Genomic DNA, 22,453 nt, shown 5'->3' with positions numbered 1-22,453 from the left:
GAGGGCAAACTCTTTAAATAATGTTTAAAAATATACATGTGTGTAAACTGAACAGAAAACTCTGCCATGGATGGTCCCAAGCCTGGCTGCGAAAGGAGGATGTTTGTGCGTGGGACTCACAACCCCATCCTGTAAAAATCCAGAGCTACAGAAATGCCAACAGAAACTCCAAGGGCCTCATCCCTGGGAGAGGAAGTAGAAGACATATGAAGTCATGTTGTGAGAGCTGAAACCGCAGGGTCTATCAGCCTTCGACCCAGTGCAGCTGGAAGAGTCCCATGTCCCAGTAATGGTGATGGTCTTAAGAAGACAAAGAAACATAACATAAGCCTCATCAGAAGACAAAGACACTCTTTCTGGGGGAAAAAAAAACTTGCTCGTTATCAAGTTTGGACTCGAATGTACTCAAAATCCATGAAAACATAGCTGACTTTAAAATGGGCCAGCAAATCATTCCCTTGTATCAAAACCTCTTTGTTGAAACCCAATAAGAATGAAACTAGAAAAACTACCTGATATCAATCAAGATGTAGATGTGAATGTGGCAAAGCTGCTCCAAGTTTAGTCGACCAGCAAGGTCCTCCTCATGAACATTTGGGAGCTGATTTTGAAGTTAAATGACTCATCAACTGCCTAACACAATTACAGAGCCATATCTTAGAGTGAATCACAGAAAGATAACAGCACAGGCAGAGCAAGATGCATGAACAAGGTTTAGGCTTTGCTACGAAAAACATTGTTAAGAATGAAAGAATATTTTACAAATTGTGAGTAATTGTGAGCACAAATGGAAGAGTTAATATTATGTTCCAACATCACTATAGACAAAAGTTCAGATCTATGAGGAGCTTGACTGCATCAGTGAAATCCCTGACTCAGGACACTGGGACTAAAATGTAGATGTTTAAGTGGACCACAGGACATGTCTCACTTGCTTTGGACATTGCAGCGCCATAAGTATAAAAGGAAATATATAGGCATTTAAAAAAGGTGCAATCATTCTGATTGGATTATACTACTGCCCCTCCCCCATGTTCCCCCTCCTCACCCAGACCCCATTGCTAGTACAACATTGAGGAACCAAAATCCAGGCAAATTAGGGAAAGGTGTAAAAATGACAGAGTTGTTGCAGTGTGTGACTTCAACTTCCCTAATATACACTGGTACTACCTTAGTGCAAGAGGTTTAAATGAGGCAGAATTTATTAGGTATATCCAGGAGGATTTCTGAAATCACAGTGTAGACAGTCCAACAGGAGGATGAACCAACCTGGGCCTGGTGTTGGGTAATGAGCCTGGCCAGGTGATTGGCTTTTAAGTGGGAGAGCAGTTAGGAAACAGTGGCTACAAATCCTTAAGTTTTAATATGGGTATAGACAAGGATATGTATGGACCTTGCGGAGAATATTAAGTTGAAGCAGAGGATTAGGCAGGAACTAGTGATGGGTAATTGGGAATGGCTGTTTTTAGGCACATCCACATCCGACATGTGGGGGGGGGGGTGGTTTTAAAGACTAACTGCACAGGGGTACAGTATGTTCCATTCGGAAGAAAGAATAAGGATGGCAAGGTAGGAGAATCTTAGGGGTTGAAAGGGGTGGTGAATTTAGACAAAAAGAAAAAGTATGTAAAGCTTAGGAAGCTAGAATCAAACAGAGCCCTTGAGGATTATAAAGAAGCCAGAAAAAGACTCAGGCAGGGAATTAGCAAAGCCAGGAGGGACTATGAAAAGCCCTTGGCAAGAAGGATTAAAGAGAATCCTAAGGCATTCTACACATGCATCAAGAGTAAGAGGATAACTAGGGAGAGGGTAGGACCACTAAAGGATAAAGGAAGGGACATTTGCTTGGATGAAGGGAAATGTGGGTGAGGTCCGTAATGAGTAGTTCATATCGGTATTTACCATGGAGAAGGACATGGAAGATAGGAAGATCAATGTGGTATGTGCTAATATGCTGGGGTGTTTCAAGGAGGTAGTGTTGAATCTCAAAAAAATTAAGATGGATAAGTCCTCAAGGTCTTACTGGATATACCCCAGCATATTGAGAAAGGTGATGAGAATGATGGTACCTCAACCAATAACTTCATGTCCTTGTTAGCCACAGGTGAGGTCCCAGAGGACTTGCTAGTAGTTAATATTCCATTATTCAAGAAGGAAAATAGGAATAATTCAACAAATTGTAGAGTCTGTTGTCAGTGTTAGGAAAGTTCCTGGAGAGGATTCTTAGGGATGAGATTCATGAACATTTGGAGACCATGGCTAAACTAGGGACAGCCAGCAGGACTTTGTGAGAAGTAAGTCATAGAACCATAGAACATTACAGCCCTTCAGCCCTCCATGTTGTGCAGACCCATATAATCCTTTAAAAAAAGTACTAAGCCCACACTACCCCATAACTCTCTATTTTTCTTTCATCCATGTGCTTGTCCAAGAGGCTCTTAAATACCCCTAATGTTTTAGCCTCCACCACCATTCCTGGCAAGTCATTCCAGGCACTCACAACCCTCTGTGTAAAAAAAACTTACCCCTGATGTCTCCCCTAAACTTCCCTCCCTTAATTTTGTACATATGCCCTCTGGTGTTTGCTATTGGTGCCCTGGGATACAGGTACTGACTATCCACCCTATCTATGCCTCTCATAATCTTGTTGACCTCTATCAAGTCCCCTCTCATTCTTCTACGCTCCAAAGAGAAAAGTCCCAGCTCTGCTAAACTTGCTTCATATGACTTGTTCTCCAAACCAGGCAACATCCTGGTAAATCTCCTCTGTACCCTCTCCATAGCTTCCACATCCTTCCTATAATGAGGTGAACAGAATTGAACACAATACTCTAAGTACGGTCTCACCAGAGATTTGTAGAGTTGCAACATGACTTCTCTACTCTTGAGCTCAATCCCCCTGTTAATGAAGCCTAGCATCCCATAGGCCTTCTTAACTACCCTATCAACCTGCGCAGCGACCTTGAGGGATGTATGGATTTGAACCTCAAGGTCCCTTTGTTCATCCACACTCTTAAGTATCTGACCATTAATCTTATACTCAGTCTTCTGGTTTATCCTCACACTTGTCCGGATTGAACTCCATCTGTCATTTTTCTGCCCAACTCTGCAGCCTGTTTATATCCTCTGGTAACCTTCGACAACCTGCAGCTCCATCCACAACTCCTCCAATCTTTGTGTCATCCACAAACTTACTCACCCATCCTTCCGCCTCTACATCCAGGTCATTTATAAAAATCACAAATAGCTGGGGTCCCAGGACAGATCCCTGCGGCACTCCACTAGTCACTGACCTCCAGGCAGAATACTTTCCTTCCACAACTACCCTCTGCTTTCTTCCTTTAAGCCAATTTTTTATCCAAACAGCCAAGGTTCCACTTATCCCATGCCTCATGACTTTCTGGATGAGTCTCTCGTGAGTGACCTTGTCAAATGCCTTGCTAAAGTCCATGTAGACCACATCTACTGCCCTACCCTCATCAATTTCTTTTGTTACTTCTTCAAAAAACTCAATCCGGCTCGTGAGGCACGATCTTCCCTTCACAAAGCCATGTTGACTATCCATGAGTAGACTGTACTTCTCCAAATGCTCGTAGATCCTATCCTTAAGGATCCTTTCCAGTAGTTTGCAGACCACCGATGTAAGACTCATTGGTCTGTAGTTCCCAGGTTTCTCCTAATTACCTTTTTTAAACAAGGGAACTACATTTGCCATTCTCCAGTCATCTGGCACTTCCCCCGTAGCCAAAGAGGATTCAAAGATCATAGCTAATGCTCCAGCAATCTCTTCTCTCAGTTCCCACAACAACCTGGGGTGTATCGTATCCGGCCCTGGGGATTTATCAATCTTGATGTTTTTAAGAAGATCTAGCACTTTTTCTGTAATCTCCAATTGTCCAGCACACAGGCCTGCTCTATTTCGACCTCACCCTGATCAAGATCCTTTTCACTTGTGAATACTGAAGCCAAGTATTCATTTAGGACCTCCCCAACCTCCTCCTCCTCCAGGCACATGTTGCCCTCTTTATCCTTTAGCGGTCCCACCTTCGTTCTTGTCATCCTCTTGTTCTTCACATATGCATAGAATGCCTTGGGGTTCTCCTTAATCCTACATGCCAAGGGCTTCTCATGCCCCCTTCAAGCTCTCCTAAGTCCTTTCTTTAGCTCCTTCCTGGCTACCCTATATTTCTCATGAGCCCCTCCTACTTCCTGCTTCTTATATCTAACATATGCTTCCTTTTTCCTCTTGACTAGTTGCCTCACGTGTTTCTTCAGCCATGGTTCCCTCTTCCTACCATGTCTTTCTAACTTGATAGAGTTTTTGAGGAGATGACAAAGATGATTGATGAAGGTAGATTTGCGGATGTTATTTACATGGATTTTATTAAGACATATTACAAGGTCCCTCATGGGATGCTCATCTAGAAGATTAAGATGCATGGGATCCTCATTTGGGTTCAGAGTTGTCTTGCCCATAGAAGACACTATGGGACTTGATGGGACTTATTCTGTTTGGAGGTCTGTGACAGGTGTGTTCCGTGAGCCCCATTATCAAAAGGAAGTGGAAGCTTTGGAGAAGATGCTGCCTTGATTAGAGGGCACATACTATAAGAAGTTGGACAAACTTGGATTGTTTTTTCTGAAGTGGCAGGGGCTGAGGGGAAACCTGATAGAGGTTTATAAGATCGTGAGAGGCATAGATAAGGTAGACAGCCATAAACCTTTTCCTAGGGTTGAAATAACTAAAACAAGAGGGCATGCATTAATATGTGAGGGGCTAAGTTCAAAGGAGATGTGTAAGGTAAGTGTTTTTCACAGAGAGTGATGAGTACCCTCACCACACTGACTGGGGTGATGGTGGAGGCAAATCGATAGAGGTGTTTTGGAGGCTCTTAGGTAGTCATGTGAATGTGCATGGAATGGAAGGATATAGACATTGTGTAGGCAGAAGGGATTAGTTTCATTGAGTATTTGATTTTGAATGCAATTAGGTTGGCACAATATTAAGGGCTGAGGGCTTTCTTTTGTGCTATACTGTTCTATGCTCTAAGATTAGGTGTGACTCTCTTAATAGTTTTCTCAACATGCACAGCCACCAAAGCTCTGGCACAGGTCATCTTCTGGTGTGTACCAAAATCAGGATAAGATCCTTTTAACTTTTCCATTCAAAACAGAAAGGATATCCTTGTATTAAACCTACCATTCTGCCTCTCCTGAACCCTCTCCATTTTTAACACTGAACTCTCAATACTTAGAGTATTGATAGCTTCCTGGTTTGAGGCTATCTTAGCTATAAGCAAACTATGCATTGAATCCAAACTGATCTGCTCTCATCCTGTGGAGTAGATGTTGAGGCATTTTCACACGTAGGAGAGCCTTGAATGAGGGGATATAGTTTCAGAATAGGAGGGGGAGAAGTGGCATTTAAAACTGAGGTGTATAGGAACTTCTTGCAGAGGGTGGGGAATATCTGGAATTCTTCACCACAAAAGATTGTGGGGCAAGATTATGGGAGGTATTCTTACAGGAAGTTGTTAAATCTTCGTGAGATTGATGGATTGAGCGCGGTATGGAAACAAGGGCAGAAAAAGAAATAAGGCCAAGGAGAGATCAGCCATAATCTGACTGAATGGTAGACATGAGGAACCAAGTGGTCTACTCCTCTTTTTATTTTCTTACAATCTGATCCCCAGCAGGAATCAAAGAGATCATAACATCTCCAGTCAATGTACCCATATTATGGGGATTAGGGAGTAGCAATGTACTGTATGAGTCCATTTCTAATTAATAAGGCATCATAATAAATCACACTGTGCTCTTTATTTCACTTTCCAAATCCCCCTTTGTATAAAATAAGTTTATATTTGTGTTTTTATCAAATTTACTGATAATCAAATTAATGTTGGATGAGATCATTTTCTTTGGAATTTTTTAATGAGTATTGAGGTAGATTACCTCAGAATACTACTGAGATGAAAAAGACAATTATAAATTTAAAAAATTGACTAGATTTAGATGCTGGTGTTATCTAACATTACCAGAATGCACAGAACGTAAAAAATAGAACTGAACTGTATTCAGGGAAATGAACAATACAGCATTGAAATTCTTAGAACTGTTGCTTGTTTAATTGAAAAGCTGCATGTCTGACATTCTTTTATCTAAAATTAAAGTGCCAATATTTTCCACTTACTTACATAACTAGCCTCACAATTTGTTTGCTTACTCTGAAATTCAAAAAAGGCACAGAGTCTGTAAATGAAGCTACTGGGAACACATGGTCATATATTTGAAAGAACCTTACCAAAACCAGATTGAATGAAACACGTTATATATGACTGCTAAAATGATCAGGGCTATCAACAAAGTCTGAAATGGATATACCAGCTACTAAATGCAACAGAGGCAGAAATATTCTAATGTTTCTTTTTCACCCCATTTTGTATTTGGACATAACTGTACTTGTAGCTGACAACCCAAAGGTGTGTGATTTGTTGCATGAATGAAGTCACCAGAGAGAAGTACTGGTAGACATGAAGCAGTCTCTTTATTCGACTAAATATCAAAAATACACAGACAGCTTTTTTTTGTAATTCAAATTTTTATTATTATTTATTCTTATTTTACGAAGCAGCACAGCATATCATAGAGCAGATACAGTACAGCATATTTACACAGCCATCCCATGACAGGAAAACATATAAAACTAAGAAACAGAAAAATCTTCTAATTTAAGTTTAAATTAACATACAACCTAAATTGATCTCACGCGTCTTGCACTTTTCCCTCACTGTTAATTCTTCCCAACATGTGTTCATATGATGAAATCTTAACCATTTCCTCAGTCCATTCCCCCACAGTGGGACATCTGGGTTTTTTCCAGTTTTGCAATATAATTCTTGCAGCTGTGATGAGACCCACCTTTAAAATACTAAATTTGTCATTGCTTACATTAGGTATCATTGTCCTATCACCCAGGAGACAAAGCCGTGGGCACAAGGGCAGTGTAGGACCAGACCAATTCCCCAACAAATCAAGAACTTTACACCAAAATGGATGAACCATGGAACACTCGCAAATCATGTGAAAATATGTGCCCACTTCATTTTTACATTTCCAGCATAAATGATTATCAACAATTCCCATTTTGTAGAGTCTAGTTGGTGTCCAATAATAATGTGTACTATCTTATACTGAATAAATTTCCCTCTCGCTTCCCTAATATGTCTACCCACATTTGATAAAATATTTGACCACTCATTATCTTCAATATCGCTTCCAAGATCCTTCTGCCATACTGCTTTGAGATTGTTACATGGTTCACCCACAGAGTGCTTGAACATTTTATAAAACACTGATGCTTTATGAACTTCCTATGGTCGTGTAAAGTATTCAGTTAAAGGGTTACTTTGTGGGCCACCATTCTTGAATATGCTACTAAAGCAATGTTGTCTTATTTGTAAATACTTCCAGAAATTCCCTTTATCTACAAAGTTATATTTCCTCTGTAAATCCACATACGACATAAAAATCCCATTCTCATAGAGATCACCTACTGTATTTACACCTTTAATCTTCCATTCCTTCCAGTACACCATTCTTTTCCCAATGCATATCTCAGGATTATTCCAGAGCGAGGAGTATAACTGATTTAAATGTGACATTTTACAAGCTTTACGAATTGTACTCCACACACTCCTTGAGTGAAATAGTATAGAATTTAGATTAGTCTTGTTTTCCACGTGTTGTGAGAGAATGTTAAGGGGAGAATGTGGTGCAGCCAAGCTCCGTACTATAACTACCCAATCTGAATCAACATCAACCCTGTCCCAATGTTTAGCTAACTTGGTCATTTCAAAGGATAATTTATATGCCCTGTCGTCTGGTAGACTGAGCCCACCCTTGTCCCTGGACATACACATCTTACTCATTTTAATTCTGGGCTTCTTCTTATCCCATAGAAAGTCACTAATAATTTTGTTGTATTGCTTGTAGATCAAATCTGAAATATTTAAAGGAAGATAGTTAAAGTGAGGCGCTATGACCATTTTAACTTTTTGAGAGGGAGAGGGTGAGAGACATAACTGTAGATGTAGCCAAATGCTCTAAGATTTTTACCAAATAAATTGTAAATGTAATAAAGACTAAATTTAGTTAATTTATTTATTCCATGTGTTTAATCACCTGGTTGTCAGTGTTGAGACAGCATTTCAAAGAGACTCTTAAGTTTGATGCAGAGCAAGTTGATTTTGCTTTTAATCTATTTTTTATTGAACAATCAATTGGTTGCATTTTAATTTATAGTGTACATTCATCTCCACTTTTGGGCAGAAAGAAGAAATGCTGTTCCCCTCTGAAAGATCTGTAATCATTTCTGCACTTCTGCTATTTTTGTTGCTTTTGCTGGGTTTAATTATGTGGCAACAACAGGGATACTAACATTCACAAGAGGAATGGATTGTTCAAATAATTCTTATTAAATTTTAACTGGTATCCTAGTGTTAATGGGAATGTTTAGTGGGAAATGTATCATTTCTCTCCTCTGGTATAATAACATTTCATATTCCGGGCTCTGAAGAGCTGCAAAGCTGCAAGTCAAAGAGCCTTATGTGGCTCTGGGCATTTGTTTTGGATTTCACATTCAGCAACTTCATCTTTTCTATGAAAATAAAAAATGCAGCTGCTGGAAATAGTTATGGAGTCATTGAAGCACAGAAGCAAGCCCTTCGGCCCATCCAGTCCATGTTGACCTGAGCTTTTACCTAGTTCCATCCACACACACCTGGACCATATTCCTCCACACCTTTCCCAGCCAGGTACATATCCCAACTACTCTTAAATGTAGCACTTGAACCCACATCTGCAGGCAGCTCATTCCACATTCACACTACTCTCTGAGTGGGGTAGCTTCCCCTCAGATTTCCTTAAATATTTCACCTTTTACGCTAGATCTGTGACCTCTAGTTCTAGTCTCTCCGAACCTGAGGGAAGGGGGGAAGCCTGTATGCATTTACCTTATCTGTACTGCTGATCATTTTGTATACCTCTATCAAATCTCCACTCATTCTCCTGTGCTCCAGGGAATAAAGTCCTTACTTATTCAAACTTTCCCTGTAACTCAGGTGCTCGAAGTCCTTGCAACTTTTCTCTGTATTTTTTAAAGTTTATTGATATCTTTCCTGTAGGTAGGTGACCAAGAATGTATATGATACTCAAAATTCAGACCCAACATAACAATTTCAACATAACATCCCAACTCCTGTACTTAGCTCCTTGATTTACAAAGGCCAATGTGACAAATTCTCTATTTATGATCCCATCTGTTTATGATTCCACTTTCTAGGAACTGGGGATCTGTGTTCCCAGCTCTCCTGTTCCACCACATACTCCAGAATCCTACCATTCACTGTGTGAGTCCTACCTTGCTTTGTTCTTCCAAATTGCAACACTTTACACTTGTCTCTATTAAATTCCATCGACCATTTTCAGTCCGTTTTGCAGCTGGTTAAGGTCATGCTGCAAGGTTTGATAGCTGCTCACTACACCCTCAATCTTGGTGTCACCCACAAACGTGCTGATCTGGTTCACCATATTATCATCTAAATGGTTAATATTGATGGCAAACACCGACAGACCTAGCATCAGTCCCTGCAGCACACCACTAGCCACTGGCCTCCAGTCAGAGAGAACCATCTTATACTACTACTCACTGGCTTTTCCCACTAAGCCAATTTTGAATCCAATTGGCTAAATCGTTTGGACCAGATTCCCAGGTGTGACTTGTCAAAGGCCTTGCTAATTTCCATGTAGACAATGTCCACTGCCTTTCCTTCATCAACCTTCTTGGTAACCTCCACAAAAAAACTCAATTAGGCTAGTTATGCATAACCTACCATGTACAAAGCCATGTTGACTACACCTAATCGGGCCTTGTCTATCCAAATTCAGTACTTATAATATTATGCCTATCAGAATACCAGTTGCCCACAATTGATTTTAGGCTTCCTGGTCTAAAAATCCCTAGTCTGTTCTTAGTGTCTTTCTTGTTTGTACATGGAACCTCACCTCTGGCTAAGGGCATTTTAAATACAGCTACCAGGCCCCTGCAGTCTCTGACCTTGGCTCCCATAATGTCCAAGGCAACAGCTTGTCAGGCCCTAATGATTTTCAATCCTACTTCCTCTCAAGGCATCAAGTGCCTCCTGTTCCATAATCTGGATATGGTCCATGACCTCTCTACTCTTTTGTCTCATATAGTGTCGGTGTCTGTCTCTAGAGTAAATGTGAATGCAAACATTTTCATTTAAGATCTCCCCTTCCATGAGGAGATTTGACTCCTATACATTTATATATACATTTATATATACATTTGACTCCATGTATATATAATCACACAGATTTTCAACAGGACCAATTCTGTCTTTTGCTTCTCAGTTGTTCTTTATGTAGCTATAGACATGCATGGGATTCTCTTTCATCTTGTCTATCTGAGCAACCTCAAGTCCTCCTTTAGTTCTCCTGATATCTCTCTTGCGTTCTCTTGCATTTCTTATGCTTCTCAATCACCTCATTTGATCCTAACTGCCTATTCCTGATATGTCCCACCTTCTTTCTCATTGCCAGGGCCTCTATATCCTCAGTACCTTTGTTTCTGAAACTTGTTAGCATTGCACTTTATTCTAACAAGAATATGCAGATTCTGTACTCTCAGTACTTTACTTTTAAAAGCCTTGCACTTACCAAGCATCTCGTTGCTGGAAAACAGCCCATCCCAATCCATGACTGCCGGATTCCTTCTGATGCCATAAAAATTCACCTTGCTCCAATTTAGAACCTCAGTCTGCAGATCAGTCCTAACCTTTGCCATAATTACCTTAAAACCAATGGAATTCTGATCACTAGATCCACAGTGTTCCCCTGCATACATATCTAACACCTGCCCTGTCTTGTTCCTTAACAAGAGATCCAGTACTGCTCTCTCTCTAGTTGGTCTATTGAACAATTCTAGCATTTTCTGGCTTTATATAAAATTTTCTACATCATTCTGTATAAAGGTCCCTGTTAATCCATGATACAGATTTCTAGAGAAAAGTCCAAACTTGTCTAATATTTGCCTTCTCTTCTTCCTCTACCTCTCTTAAGTACGATCCGAGGTCAATGTTGTAGGTGTTCTGCTCTTTTACAAAGACTAATGGGATTAAGATTGCTATTTCCTTCTGTTGCCTTGCTTCCAGGAGGAAGGCACTGAACTACACCTTTTGGTATTATGTCTGAATATCCCGATTTTAATTTTAATATGTGCCAATTTTGAGCAATTTCTAAAGAAACAGACCTCATGGCGCCACGGTAGCGCATCTGACTCCAGATCAGAAGGTTGCGTGTTCGAATCACGGCGGGGTCATAGGCGTCGTGTCAGATTTTATTTGCGACGGGTCCGCTCAATGGTTTTCAAAACATCAGCTCACTTTCATACTTCCTGCCTTGTGATACCTGCACCCGGATCACGGAACTAGGCTCCGGCCGGCTCCTTCCACAGAAGTCCGTGCTGAGTTGAGCTTCGAGCTAGCAAGTCAGCCTCGCAGAACAGAAAAACACTGAACGCCAAAAGGAGCAGGGAGGTACTGAGAGAAAAGATTAGCTTGGGTATCACCTAGAGTCTCACTTATCTCTAAGCAGATTTTGGTAACAGTTGTGAAAAGTCGTAATACAAAGTGGCTCGGAAGTCGGAGAGAGTGGGGACGTTGCAATGAGGAAGAATATACTCTATTAAGTAACTTTAAAGATTACAATTAATCAATCAATATCTACATAATGAAAAATTATTACATATGTGGTGTCAAAGTAAGTAGAGAAAATCAAAGTTAATTGAATTAGAATTGCAGTAAAGAACCTTCTCAATCATGAACTGCTGTCCTTGAGCATGAACTTAAAATTAAGCCCATTGACTTGTTCTACGGTTAATAAACTTTGTTCTATTCTCAAGATATGAAATAAGGATAACGTTTAAAGCATTATCAGAGATTATAGATCTCTTGTGAAGGGAAGGGAGTAATTGCATGTCCTATTCTTTTTCTGCAGTCCCTTTGGACTGAGGCTGACTTGCTTCTACCCGAGTTCAGTGAAGTCCATTGCCTCTGCCACAGGTGTGGCAAGAAGGAGTTGTGGGCATAGGCAGGTGGTAAATAGGGGGTTAGTGCACTCTACAAAGCTTTTATGCTGAACTTCTGGCAAATGAACTCATTCCTGATGTTTCCTGTACTCTTTGAGCAGACGTGGGCCATGGATTTCCATGGCTCTGTGGAGATCAATAGGTTTCAATAGGTGCATTTAATGTCAGAGAAATGTATACAATATACAATCTGAATTTGTTTTTTGCAAACATCCATGAAAACAGAGTGCCCCAAGGAAGAAATGACAGTTAAATGTTAGAACCCCCAAAGCCCCCCCAGTTCCCCCCTCCCACGGACAAGCAGCAGCAAGCAACGATCCCCCTCCCTGCACTGAGCACTCAAACATGCAGCAAAGCGTCAATAAAGACACAGATTTGCAGAACCCCAAAGACTACTCATTCACCCGGTTATTGGACATACCATGGGTTCTCTCTCTCCCTAATAAGGTAAAAAGGGGTGTCCCCATTTCACAGCGAGAGGGGAGCCATTACAGTGTTTTCCTCTTTACTTTGATGGAACCTGGAGCGGAGGGCCTGTTTCAAGCGTCTGAGGTTGGGCCTGTGATCAATGTGGACTTCACGTTGGAGCTTGCTGATTCTAATTGGGTAGACTTGCTGCCAAAAGAGTCTGACAATTTAGTGGAGCTGGTTTAGTGGTGCCTTCCCATTGCAGTCCACTTCTCTGATCTGCACAGAAGGGCAAGGATCACATGTGCCTAGTAGATCACGAGCTTTCTGATGGATTTGAAGTGATGATCTTTACTCTTTCCTCATATGGTACAGCTGATTCAAACCTGGCCTGTCCATCCAAGTATTAACCTAGCCTCACTTTCCTATCCAATTCATGTAGCTTTTGTTACTAATATTAAGAGTTTAGTTCAGGTTTATTTTTGGACAATGTAAATTATAAATATAAAAATGCCACAATATAAACATAAAATTTTGCAGTTGATATAAGTCTTCTGTGTTCAATAAAGATCAGATATAATGCATAGATGTCTACATTATCCTTTGATAGCCCTTACTATAATCCAAGGAGAGTATTCCAATCAGGATTAAATGACATTGTGCCAAACTTACTCATTTTATTATTGCTTTCGTTGATTTGCAATTTGTAAAGATGTTTGGATTATTTTGGGAACAGTGACAAAAGTCTTTATTGTTCTTCTTAGGTGATGGAGATAAAAGGACAAATGATTCATGTACCTGAATCAAACTCTGTCCTCTTCCTGGGCTCACCGTGCGTTGACAAGCTAGAGGAGTTAATGGGACGAGGTTTGCATCTTTCGGACATACCTATCCATGATGCCACTCGTGATGTTATTCTGCTAGGTGAGCAAGCCAAGGCCCAGGATGGCCTGAAGAAGCGTATGGACAAGTTGAAAGCAACCCTTGAGAACGCACACCAAGCCTTAGAGGAAGAGAAAAAGAAGACAGTGGACTTACTATATTCCATTTTCCCAGGAGATGTTGCCCAGCAGCTGTGGCAAGTAAAATCTGTGCAGGCAAGAAAGTTTGATGATGTTACCATGCTTTTCTCTGACATTGTTGGCTTCACAGCTGTTTGCGAGCAGTGCACGCCAATGCAAGTGATCGGCATGCTGAATGAGCTGTATACCAGATTTGACTACCAGTGTGGAATCCTGGATGTATACAAGGTAATTGTATGGAACAGTGCTATTGCTGTGGAACTAAAAGGACTGGGGAATTAAATTAATATTTGACAGCACTTGAAATTAGGTTGTCAAAGATGAAACAAGCCATTGAAAATTCAGTTACATCTCATGCAGCAAATATACATTCTTACATTTTTTACAGTAAGAATATTTAGTGAATACTCCATTTGCTCATCAGTTCATTGGTTTCCGATTTCACTTTGCAGAAGGTTGCAACAATCACTTTGACCTTCTTTTTCGTTTTTGTGTACTTATCCACTAATGGGATGGGAACGTTGCAGTACTGGCATTTACTGTCCACCCTTAATTGCCTTGGATTGAGAAGGAATAAGCCAAGCGGGCCTGGAGTCACCTACAGACCTGACTGTGCAAGAATGGCAGGTGGAGAGTAGTGAATTAGATGGGTTTTTACTTCAATCCTGTGGTTTCATGGTCATCATTTTTGAGACTGCATTTTTATTGATTTTCCAGATATTTTTATTCAATCATTCCAGTTTAAAATACCCAACTACTGTGGTGGAATTCAAACTTGTATACCACCATGCATCATAAGACATAAGGGCAAAATTAGGGCATTCAGCCCCTTGAGTCCACTCCACCACTCATTCATGGCTGATCTATTATCTCTCAAACCCATTCCACTGCCTTCTCCTGATAACTTTTGATGCCCATCATCCTATCTCTGGATCAATGAAACTGACTTCCAGCTGCTACTCTAGTGACTTAACCAGTAAACTTTGGTATTCCATTTCTGTCTTTATGTATGTATGCATTTACTCGAGAAACTGCTGACTGAGACGCTCACCTTTAAGTTATAGATTTTATAGAGCTATGGAAACACAGAGCAGAGGAACAGATCCCCTGCCCCACTATGTTCATGCTGACTGTTTACACTATTCCTATATTCATTCCATTTTACAATTCTCTTCAATTCTAATCAAGCTCTCCTTAGATTTGACTACACAATGATACACTGGGGGAAATTTACAATGTGCAATCCACATGTCTTTGTGACGTAGGATTTTACTGGTACATTAGGGGCATTGTCATAGAAAGAACACACAAACTCCCAAGGCCAGGATTGAACCTGTTGCTGGTAAAGTGAGGCAGCAGGCCTACACAACTGTGTCATCCATAAATTATAAAAAGTACTCAGATTAATGATGGGGAGGAATAATAGCTGTGTTATTGTGTTTGGCTCACTCAGTGAAAGTTGAGCACACATTTATATTCCTGGAAAGCACACCTTGTCTGTTTTTCTGCTTGTTAGTTTGAAGCTGACCAATTTGTTATGTTCATGTCATCCTTCTGCCTTTAGATGCAGTACCAGTGATCCTTTACACACAAGGAAAATGTACTTTGCTTTCTAAACACTGAGACTACTTTTAAATGATCCAACACTGTGTGTTTTATTTAAAGTAACCTTGATATTGTTGTTTGTTTTCACTCTGTACAGGCCTTTGAAAATATTTTCTAAATAATATTTGATGCTTCAAAGTGAACCATTCATAATCTTTTTGCATGAATTCAGTAAACATAACTAGCCAAGTTGCCAGCTGCAAATTAAATTGTGTTTGGCTTCGTTTTCAGCGCAGTCTTTGATTACCAAGTGCCAATTAAAGCTATGTGCCAATCAAATCCTTCAAATTTTGTAACAACGTAATTAATGGCATAGTTCTATGGATGCAGCTTAAATTTGGTGTCATAACTCTTATAAGTTACTTCTTAGAGTTTGGGCTTATTATAATAAAAGACCATAAGGCAAAGGAACAGAATTAGGCTATTCGGCTTATTGCGTCTGCTCTGCCATTCCGTCATGGCTGACTTATTATCTCTCCCAACCACATTCCCTGTAACCTTTGGCACCCTGATTAATCAGAACTATCATCCTCTGCTTTCAATATACCCAGTGACTTGTGGCACTGAATTGTGGGCAGTCTGTGGCAATGAATTCCACCAATTCACCACCCTCTGGCTAAAGAAATTACTCCTCATCTCTGTTTTAAATCGACTTCCCTCTATTCTGAGGCTGTGCCCTCTGGTCTTAGACTCACCCGCTATAGAAAACATCCCCTCCTATGGTGGTGATTTTGATGTCAGTTGAATATATCCTTATTTTATGAAGTTCGATGGCATTCATCACAGGCTATTGATTAACCTTGTCCTAGTTTGTATCCCCAAGGGGCAGGGCTTGTTGCCAGAAAATATAGCCATTGATAAAAAAAAAGAGGTCAGGACCAAAATAAAGAAAAAAACAAAAAAAATCTTGTGAAGGCACAATCAAGTGAAGATCATACCAACTACAAAGAACAGCAGGAAGCGTCAAAATGGTTGTTAAGAGCTACAAAGAGCATGGAAATCAATTTGCAAGGCATAACGTAATCAATACTAACATTTTTAAAAGGGAATCAGGAGCAATACTTCTTCCTTAAAAGTTGATAGCTTCAACATCATACATTTAATATAAGAATATGGCAGACACATAATATTAATTTGCATCAGTGCTTACATTAGAAGAAAAGGATGGCACACGAGACATCCTAGGGTAGCTAATATCAAATCAGGGATAACTGAAGCAAAATAATGGAATGAAAAATGATAGTAAAAATTTCTATTCTAAGATTTTAACGGAGGTTATCATTCAAGATGCCCTATCCAGATTACAGAAGATTGTCCTGATTCAAAAAATGTTCCTCTAGACTGGGAAACTGTATATGTCATTTCATTATTTGCAAGAAGTGAGAGGGTGAAGTTGGAGAATGAAGACCCAACTAGTCAGGTATCAGTCATCCAGAAATTACTTGGATCTATAATTAAGGCAGGAGAGCTTGAACAACATGAGATTTACAAATCCCTTCTCTTAACTGCAATCAATGGAAGATCAAATCTTCATTTTAAATCTTAGAAGCAAGTATATGGAGTTAGGTCATAGCTGAACCATGAATGACTAAGAAGCTTGGTTATCTGACCTATTATTGCTCTGTTCCTCCTTCATATCCTTATAATGGTCAACATGAAATTACCAACTTGCCATTGAGTTTAGCTGTTTCACGCACAGTCTCTGCTTTTCCAATCTGACGTATATATAAAACAGAACCACAAGAACATTGTCATGAAAAATAGTGGAGTAAGTAATTCATCAACCTGCTAAAATGAACAATAATAAGATAAATCCAGTGAAAACAACTGCATCGACTTTAGCATGAGAGCATGATGCAGGTACATTCAAATCAATTAAGACTACAATGTTCTACCCACAAGCATTTGAAAACATGCCATGTAACTTGGAAGCAGAACTAGTTGTGTACCAGCCTGGCATGGTCACATTCCTAGAATTCAAACTTTCACCTGACATCTCAGATATCAATATCTCCAGATCCACCATCAGGATCTGCACACCAGATGTTTAAGTACAAACTAAATTTATTATCAAGTTACTGTACATGTACTACCCAGAGATTTGTTTTCTTGCAGATGTTTGCAGGGGAAAAAGAAATACAATCGGAATTTGCAAGAAAATATACCTAAACAGGCAAAGACTGACAGACAATCAATGTGCAAAAGAAGGCAAACTGTGCAAACAAAAAATAGTATTGAGAAGATGAGTTGTAAAGAGTCCTTAAAAGTTAGTCTGTAGGTCATAGAATCAGTTCTTAGTAGTGCTGAATTAAGTTATCCACTCCTGTTCAGGAGCCAGATGTTTGTAGGGTAGTAACGTTCCTGGGGTGGAACCTAGGGCTTCCTGTCTGATGGTAGTAGCTAGAGGAGCTCATGGCTTGGGTAGTGGGAGTATTCGATGATAGACGTGCCTTTCTATGGCAGCCCTCAGTGTATGGACTGGGCTTTATACATTACTTTCTGTAGTGTTTTCCATTCCTGGGCATTGGTGTTTCCATGATGCAGCCAGTTAGGATACTCTCCTAACATCTATAAAAGTTTGTCAAAGTTTTTGGTGACATGGAAACTACACAATCCTCAAAGAAAGTGAGCAGTGCGGTTCAGTTAGGAGACTGGTGTAGGTGCTGGCAAAATTGGTGCTGCACTCCCTCAAGTCCCTTTGTATCACATAAAAGATGGGCAAGGAAATCTCCTGCAGAATATCACCTACCACTATTCCTTAATTGATGAATCTGTAACTGTAGCAATTTTATAAATTACTATGATGAATAAATTAATGGCCAAGTCATGAATCAAATATCTGGGAGATGTCTTCACTGCAGAAAACAATGGAGGGAAACAGAGGTCTTATGAAGAAGGAAACTGAAATTAATTAATATCATTAAAGAGAACATAGTATAGAAATTGAAGAAATCCTCTGGACTTGATAAACTGTGTCTTGGGGTTCTAAGAGAGCTGGTTACCCAGATAGCAGATAAGGTGATGATCAGCCAAAACTTCCTGAATCTTGAAGTCCCAGCAGATTGATGAAACACTTACTATTGAACAGTTATTTTCCTAATCCTCAAGTATTATTGGCCTTTAACACATAGTTTTAAAAGGTTATTAACTCCTGGAGTATGTATTATAATTAGTATTTAAATATGTAGATGACGGGAATCAGAAATGCACAAAATTTCTTTTGATCGATATTTTGTATGTAACCCTTGGTTCGGCTATCGGCTTAATCCAGGGGATGATAGCCCCTGGCCTGGCCAAACTTGGGTGGATGCTGTGCGATGTGTGCCCTGTTACAAATCAGTATCCCGAAAATAACAAACGGAACATGATATGCGATTAAACGATTGAGCTTTATAATTCCTAATTTGACCATATGGTTAGTAAAGAAACAAATGAAGAGGGCCCATTCTCATGAAACAGTCATGAAATGTTGGAGTGCACGGTGTCGTCCATTTGTTCCCGTCGCCCTCCTCCGAGCATAGCCAACCCTCAGACCCTCGGACCCTTGCTCCTCAGTCCACTCTGTCTGGCAGTCTACCAACTCTCTCCATTTGCATCCTCTCTCTTCATCTTTTCTTGACAGAAGACCACGAAAATCCCTGCTCCCAGACACACAAGTAAGAACAACATCCCACTCATTGGCTAACATGCCCCATTATCTCTAGTCATAACCCAAACATTACTGTTACAGAGAAACCATTACCTTAGCAGTGGAACATTACAGAGAGGCCATTACGTTAATAGTGAAACCTTATAGCATGTTACATGTATACAACTGGTCAATTTCTTTATAAAAATTGAATTTCTTTGTTCAGACTTCATAGTAGTGTGGTGATAGGGGCCAGGCTGTTCTCCTTCTGAACAAGTAAATAAAGTGTGATTGAGTAATGGGTGCAGTAGTCACAGTTCAGTTAATTGTCAATGACAAGGAGCCTGTGAGATAATTGGAAAGATGTGTTTAATAATACCAAAGGTTGAAACAAGTTGATTAGAGGGAATCTATTTGCACTGGGGAAAGGGTCACAATCTAAGCTAAGTAGAAAGAAATCAGTTGTGACATAAAGAAAAAACACTTTCACGCACAAGTATTCATGATCTAGAGCTTGTTGCCTGAATAAGTGGTAGACATATAGTCTACCTCTGCTTTCAAAGGGGAATTGAATAGTTGACAAGGAGGGAAAACGTTGGGCTACTGGGAAGGATTGGGGTAGTGGACTGTCTGGATTATTTTGAAACCGTCTGGATGTGCTGAATGGAATCCTTTCGAGCTGAAATTAATTTATGACGCCGAGCAGAATTGTTTAAAACTGAGGTGCTGGAGGAGACAGCAGAATTGATTTCTACTACAATATATAATCCAGTAGCATGGCACTTTTATAATTCTATCATGAACTTCAGAATGGGAGATCAGTCTTGGTTCAATGAGCTGTGTAGATGAGGTTGCCGGCGAAGCACTGGAAAAAACAGCATAATGACTCATTGCCTTTTCCCATTTGAACTTCTGCAGGTTGAAACAATAGGTGATGCATATTGTGTTGCTGGAGGATTACACAGAAAGAGCAGGAATCACGCCAAACTCATTGCTCTGATGGCACTAAAAATGATGGAGCTGTCTGAAGAAGTACGGACACCAAATGGAAAGCACATCCAGGTGAGTAATGCTTCTGGAGGCATAAATAATCCCAACACTCCTCGAGAAGAGCTGTTGTTTCTTTTAACAGTCAGTGGTTCACATATTTATTTAAGCACTGCTATAAGTAACAGCTCAATCTATATAGATGATACAAATGTGTTTTGTTTTATGTTTCTGATTGTTCAGAAGCATTCACAGTTGATTGTATTTTTATTATTTTTTTAAAAGTTATGATTACTTTTAAGGTTTTAGTTCAGGACACTTAAAATATGACATTTTTTGTCAGTCAACAAAGCTGGGGATAAGGCTGAAAATCATTATCAGGTTTAATATCATTTGCATATTTCATGAAATGTGTTGTTTTTTGCTGCAGCAGTACATTGCAATGCATAATAATAAAAAAGCTTTGGATTCACCTTGTAGGAAGTAATGGCCTGCAAACCCTGCCAGAGTTGACGTGCATCCAATTCAGTCTCTAACTTCAATTGGAATTGTTTTTGCCACTCTTAAAATAGCCTTCCATGGGTTATACCTGGACTTCTTGTATAGGTCTGGATCAATGGTCTTGAATGCCACTGAACTAACCCTCAGCAGACTGCAAATTTCCTAGTACGTCCACTGTGTTTGATTTGGCTATGTCCAGTATGTTCTCAAAGGCACACACTCATCCAAACAGGTCTTGATGAAGTTGGTGACAACTGTGGCATATTCATTCAGATTCGAAGATGAATCCCTGAATATTGTCCAGTCTACTGACTCAAAACAGTCCAGTGAGCACTCCTCTGCCTCCCTTGACCATACTTTCTTGGTCCTCACCACTGGTGCTGCCGTCTTTAGTTTTTGCCTGAATGCCAGGAATAGAAGTACAGCCAGGTGATCAGACTTTCCAAAGTGTGGGCATGGGATGGTGGGGTAAGTGTTCCTGATGGTGCTCTAATAGTGGTCAAGTTTGGTGGCTTCTCTGGCTTTACTGTTTGTCAGGGAGTTTTAGGTATGGGTCTTGACCATTGTATCACTGGAGGCCCACTGTCTGATGATGCCAATATTGGCTTCGGGAACACTTCAGGTCAGTAAGTTAGCTCCTCCACATTCAGATTATGTAAGTTTGTGTTTAGGGGTATATGTGGGCAGTAATATCAAGTAGTTGGGCCCATGCCAACAACATCTGGGCTGATATAATTTACAAACAACGGTTATTATTTCTTTGTGCATTATTCAAGTACAAACCTTAAGAAAAAATCAGAATCAAGTTTATTATCAATGGCTTACACGATGTAAAATTGTTGTTTTGCAGCAGCACAGTGAAAAGAAGTTAAAATTACTATAAATTTAAAAAAATTAATAGTGCAAAAAGGTGAATAACAAGGTAGTGTTCAAAGTGACAAAACAACTGGGATTAAAATGAAATGCATATTCTCAATTATTCTTTACTCGCTAAGTGCAGTTCTAGGAATGTATTCAATGGATTTTTGAAAAAATGGATCTTGTGGCCCTCTGTTGGTCAGGGTTGACCATGTTTGCTGCATCCTTGCTGTCTACATGAAACAAGCCATGACAGTACGGTATGCAGAGCAAGCTGTTGCTCCTCCTCTCCACGCAACCGATAATTCCAAAGGAATGGCAGAGTCTGGTACCGATTGGCACCAGCTGTGTCACAGGAGCCGCCAGTCAGCGTTGAACTTAACGTAGAGACTCCAGCTCTGGATTTTCCTCAGGGTTTATTCCCAAAGCCTTCCCCACGAGTGGGAATAGCAGCAAGGCAGCAGAGGTTTGAGATCACAGTTTTCCTTCTCCTAGATGAGTTGCCAACTATGGACAATGAGCCCCAGCTGCCCAAAGAGACTGATTTTAATGCTATCTTTGCCGCTTCTCCCGTCGCAGAAACAGTTCTGCTGGGATTAGTAACTAAGCCACATGTGAAGGCCAGGAGCTGGGCTTGGTTGTCAGAAGCTATTTAAGACACACGCCATTGGGAGCATTTAATAGGTAGTGGGAACTTGTCCGCACTATCTCCCTCCAACTATAACAACCTTAAGGAAAAAATGAATACTTAATAAAATACAATTGACATGAGAATAAGTTACCCTTGGTTCCAAATTCGGTTGAAAAGAGATGAATTCCAGGGATGAGGTGAGAAGAATTGCTCTTGACATCAAAAAAACTTTGGTAAAGCTAAAATCAGAGGGCATCCAATATAAACACTCTAATAGTTGGAGCCATTTTTTAAGGAGTGTCCTGGGCTAGTACCATCTTCAACTGCTTCATCAATGACCTACCAAGTATGATGTCACTAACAAAGCTATTGCAGGTCAGTTCCATTTCACAGCTCCTCAGCAAACTGAGCCCATAAATAGCAAGACCTCGACAACATTCAGACAGGAGGTGATAAATGGCAAGTAACATTTATGGCACAGACACGTCTGCCGTTGACCATCTCCAAAAACATGATCTAATGACCTAGCTGTTGTGGAATAAAAGTATCATTCACAGTCTAATCTGTCAACCCATTTGTTTATTTTGATTTCTGTCAACAAAAGTTCTTGATTGTTTCTTCACTTAACTATTCACTTTATAGGT

General features: G+C 40.1%; 1 protein-coding gene across 2 annotated transcripts in view; it reads left to right on the top strand.

Annotated features, from left to right (window-relative positions):
* gucy1a2 (guanylate cyclase 1, soluble, alpha 2) overlaps positions 1–22,453 on the top strand; it is a 183,206-nt gene that overhangs the window by 127,849 nt on the left and 32,904 nt on the right. For both annotated transcript variants that reach the window (XM_073043630.1, XM_073043628.1), the window contains 2 exons: positions 13,342–13,827; positions 19,751–19,894. In XM_073043630.1, the coding sequence (XP_072899731.1) occupies positions 13,342–13,827; positions 19,751–19,894 (630 nt within the window). The remainder of the gene's footprint in view (positions 1–13,341; positions 13,828–19,750; positions 19,895–22,453) is intronic.

This window comes from Hemitrygon akajei, chromosome 4 (assembly GCF_048418815.1).
Source record: "Hemitrygon akajei chromosome 4, sHemAka1.3, whole genome shotgun sequence".
NCBI lineage: Eukaryota > Metazoa > Chordata > Chondrichthyes > Myliobatiformes > Dasyatidae > Hemitrygon > Hemitrygon akajei.
The sequence above is the reverse complement of the archived record's forward strand: the minus strand, read 5'-3'. Positions and strand labels throughout refer to the sequence as shown.